At 42.7% G+C, this 4,874-nt stretch overlaps 1 protein-coding gene across 1 annotated transcript in view; it reads left to right on the forward strand.

The window, feature by feature from the left end:
- Positions 1–577: 577 nt before the first annotated feature.
- Positions 578–4,874, forward strand: part of golph3a (golgi phosphoprotein 3a) — a 36,806-nt gene continuing 32,509 nt past the window's right edge. The window contains exon 1 of the mRNA XM_046035244.1: positions 578–1,021. Coding sequence (XP_045891200.1) covers positions 812–1,021 — 210 coding nt within the window. The 5' untranslated portion in view covers positions 578–811. The remainder of the gene's footprint in view (positions 1,022–4,874) is intronic.

Raw genomic sequence — 4,874 nt, forward strand, 5'->3', positions numbered from 1 at the left:
CAGCATTGCACAGAAATCTAACTTTCTTGGGAGTGATCAGGCACAGCTGCTCAAAGTCACACTGTTCCTTCTGGAGCAGATTGTAATTTGCCACTTGATGGTGGCAATAGTAATGAGGTGCCTAGAGGTTACCACCCCTAAATGACATTTTGAAAAAATAAAAGAGTTCCAATGCACGATATCAAAAAGTCAAAATTCATGGTGCAAGATTATTGTTCTTTTTAGGGTACTGCCTTATAAATATGTGACTTTAAGTTGGGTAACAGAATAAAAACCAAGGGCTTCAGTATAATCCATAGGTGTCATTTTCAAAATTTTGAAATAGGAATTTTGTTGAAACTTTTTAACATATATTTCCACATCAAATATTCTATTTCTTCTCTTCTTGTTCTCGTGACCCAAATGTATCATCACGCCTCTAATGTGAGCCCGTATGTCCACTTTCAACCTTTTTATATACAATCTATGCTTTCAACACAAAGTGGCGCCCTTGGTATCTAATGTAAAGTTACTTGGAGCCGGAGCCTGTTTGCTCATATTCATCTAATCTCGGTCGCCACCTGCTGGATAACTTCGTTACCACATCCACCACACGGCGCCATATTAGATAGAGAGTGTCCTGCTGCGGACGAAGTCAAAGAAGGGGAACAGTAAGTTACTCCAGATGACGAGGGTACTCAGGCCCCAGTAGTAATCTCGCTAAACATCGGAGGTAACTGCTATATGGTTAAAAAGAAGTAACTGGAATAATCTCGGGCAGAGTAGTCCGAGGCGTTGTTTCTCGCGTCGTGTAGCTAACTTGCCAGCAGACATGACTTCCTTGACTCTGCGGAGTTCGGGCCTCGTGCAGAGGCGGACCGAAGCCTCGCGCAACGCCGCTGACAAAGACCATCCGTCCGGCGAGGAGGACCATGAGCCCCGACGGGGAGACGAGCAGGACGATAACGATACTGGAGACTCCAAAGAAACACGCCTCACCTTGATGGAAGAAGTGCTGTTGTTAGGACTAAAGGACCGAGAGGTAACAGTAGATAAATCCTGATCTATAACGCTGTAAAAATGAAGGCAAACCTAACTTAGCGATGGTATGTTACCCAAGCTAGTGTTGGCTATTTCTTTCCTTACCGACATGGCTTTAGTTAACGTTAGCGTCGTTGTTTGCTAACGCTAGCTTTAGCTAACAACAACAACGGGCCTCGTCGCTGCACACCGAGTTGGTTTATGTCTTTTGCCGAAACACGGTTATGTCTTTAAGCGATCTTTTCCTCCAGGCAACAGTGGTGGTCATTGAATTGGACATTGTCACGTTTGTGCCTATCGTTACACTAGTGAGTTAGCAGAATGCTGTGGTCACAGACATTCAAACAAACGGGTTAATGGTCTGCAGCTCTACGTTTCCAGGAGTGCAGAATAATGTCGCGCTGTGGATCTGTGATCTGCTGCTGTGAAGTGACCTTATCAGTGATCCTAAACAGTAACGTTAGACTATTGAGGGAGGTACCAGTTTAAACGTGACTTGCTTTCCCCCCAGTTGAATCCCGGTGGAGTTGTTTAAGATTTTTTCAGTAAAAAAAATTCCAAAAGTCCAATATAGTCCACATCTAAATAATCACTGGTGCACCCAGTGGTTTATAGAAGTTTAATTATAATTTGAATAGAGATATCTATCTAATGCTTCCGATTCAGCAGTTAGGGGAAAGTTAAGGGAAACTCAGGCCCAGATCAAAAACTACTATGCCTAGAGCTGTTAAATCCAGACATCTAGATTGTCCCGGAAAGGCTATAGTTTCTTTAAAACATTGTTTCAGATTTGTGAAACCTTTTATTGTATTTGTGAAAATTAAATAATTTCTGAGTTATATGTAACAAAATAGAATAAAAGTTTCACAAATCTGAAACTATGTTTTAAAGACACGTTAGTGTCTCATAATCTAGTCCAGATTTGACAGCTCTAGGCATAGTGGTTTTTCATCTGGACCTGAGTTTCCCTAACTGCCAAATTGGTATTATCTATCTAGATAGAGATCTGCACAGACTGACTCGTCTGGAAGCTTCAACAGATTGCTGGTAATTTTCTTTCAAAACAAATCATGACAAGTTTACTGCAAATTACCAATGGGGGGTTAGAAATGTTTGGATCATTGTCAAAATATTGTAATTAATCCTGAGTCATGTCAAGCTTACAATCAACACTGATACAGTACTCGAGATAGAAGTCCTGATGCTGCACATCATAACGATGTATACCTATCCAGGCCCGCCATTAGGGATTATGAACAGGGGGACAACGATTTGAATCCACCACCTCCACCCCCCAATAATTCTAACTGTGCTTTCAGACCAAACGTGAATTTTCGCCTCGTGACGCTTTCCTCACGTGAGTACATTCGCTGCAAGTGTTCACACACAATGCGAGAAGGCGATTTTAATGTGAATAAACACAACTCGCCATTACTACAACTGTATGAACCCAAAGTAAACATTTTGCTGTGATTAAATAGCAATAAACAGATTAAACTGATGCTGAAATAACTACAACATGATGCAGATTTGTTAAACATATGAATTCATGCTTTGTCAGATCTGACAGCAAGACAGCAGGACAACAACTTCTAAAATGTTTGTTTTCTGAATGGAGTTTGGATCGATCAGGGCTATGCTATGCTAAGTTGGTCACAGTAAAGTACAATGATAGCTGGAATAAAGTTACATACACATGTTTTCTGAACTCACCAGGATCAACCTCCGCTTTCTTTTCTCCAAGTAATGTCCAGTTTTGTCCGGTCTTTATATAAATATGAAGTCGTAGTCCGACAGAGCTAACAACAACACTGGAACCGGATGTGCACGGAAGCTGCTGAGAAGCTCCAGTGAAGATAAATCAACGTTGAAATCCCAAAAACTTAAGTAAAAAGCTAATTTAATAAAAGCAATTATTAAATTGCTCCAAGCTCCTCCCTCGAGCAAACGGCGTAGTTGCGAGCAAAGTCCTGTCCGACCACGGGTCTTTATTTGTCTGAAGCTGGAGCGCTGCTCCCTGCTCCTCTCCCCCAAGTTTAGCAACTCTCAGCAGGCCAGCAGATTTTCAATCGCCCGCTCTGCCTGGCCCTCTGCACACAACGCTCTGAAGCCTCGGTGACGTACGGACAATCTCAAAGTTGATAGGCTATCGCAACTCAGCGTCATTTTCAACTCGCTTGAGTTGAAAATATTCAACTCACGCGAGTTCCTTCGTTTTGCCTTCACGTCGCCGGACAGGAAATCGCGGCTCTACGCGTCTTTGCCTTGACTTTGTATGTAAACTCAGCACCCCGAACGCTCACTTCGCTTTTGGTTTGAAAGCACCATAAAACAAACACGGGGCAATTTCAAAGAAGCTCTTGGGCTCCATCCACACTACTGCATTTTTTTATTAAAAACGAAGACCTAAAACGGAGAAGTTTAGAAATGCTGTTGACCCCGTTTCGAAACTCGGGAGGGGTTTTAGTGAAGACGGGCAAAAACGGAGGACTTTAGAAACGATGACGCAGACGCTCACACTCGGCTCTCTGATTGGGTCTTATAAGTCAGAGTTTTTGACATGGTATTTTTATTAAAATATTCACTACTGTGAAGTCTGATCTGATTCTTTGTCTGCATTTCTTTATTCTTTCGCCAAATCTTCTGTTAATACAGAAGAGATCATCTTCATGTTTACACCGGCACGGGCATGCCCAGTGTACCTGAAGGGCCACTAGATCTGCGTTTTCAGTCCTTTTAATGTAGATGGAGATCAACTCTCAGCTAAAACTCTGCTGTGGACGGAGATCGTATTCGGTTTAATTCTCCATCTGTAAACTAAAACAGAGTAGTGTGGATGGGCCTTGGCTTTTAGCCTCATAGTGGCACAGATGGAGTCCAAATTCAGTGTTGAAGGCTCGTCCAGGCCATGCTCGCACACATTTTCAGTTACGTATGATTATAAAGCACAAAAGGTCAAAGTTTTTCTAAAAAAAAAAATAGACTGACAGTGATGTTCCTCATTTAAATCTAAAGCAAGACAGGAAAAAGATGCCTGTAGTGACAGTAAAATCAAACATTGAAGAAATTACTGCAAAACATACTTCATCTGTCAAATTAATCTTGAGGGCTAAATTAATCCAAGTATTGGTCAAATTATGTGCAGAGCTGAAATACTGTACTGTGTTTCCCCTAGGATGGAGTTGTAGTAGCGGAGGTGAAGCCAAAGAAAATTTTGTGCAAAGTATGTCTCAACAGCATTTCTCTTGTGTCCTTGAGCATGAGATGCACATTAGAATAGCTTAAAATTTCAGCTTTAAAATTTAGTCATGGTCAGGCGGGTGACGGTGTCTCGGTGAGCAACACCCAAAGATCAGTCTACTGGGGAGGGACAGAAACAACAGACGGACTTCTGTTGGTCTTGACAAGCTAACACACCGTAACCGACACATAGGCCGTGCCGTTCACACAACTTGCCGTCATGACGGCAGTCTTGAAGTCGTTGTGGCGTTCACACTACGTGACTGATGGGTGACAGGGACACACACACACACACACACACACACGAGCTGACGGCTAAGTCACCCGACGCTGGTCTCCAAACCACGTTTGTGACAAATGTGAAATGAGTGATCCTACAGAGAGAACTGCAGGTGAGTTAAAAGATGCAGCTCCCCGACACCCAGTTAACTCCTGACTGTGAGGTTACAACTCACGGCCCAAAAGGAGAACAACAAACACACGTGTGCACATTTTCAGCTGAGGACTGCGGCTTATTTTGGCTTCAACTCAACAATCAATCGTGATTTCAGTGAAATGCTAAAGTTGCTGCTACTGTTACCTTGTCTGTGGTCCGCTGGCAGAACACCGGCTGC

Source organism: Micropterus dolomieu, linkage group LG21 (assembly GCF_021292245.1).
Source record: "Micropterus dolomieu isolate WLL.071019.BEF.003 ecotype Adirondacks linkage group LG21, ASM2129224v1, whole genome shotgun sequence".
NCBI classification, from domain to species: domain Eukaryota; kingdom Metazoa; phylum Chordata; class Actinopteri; order Centrarchiformes; family Centrarchidae; genus Micropterus; species Micropterus dolomieu.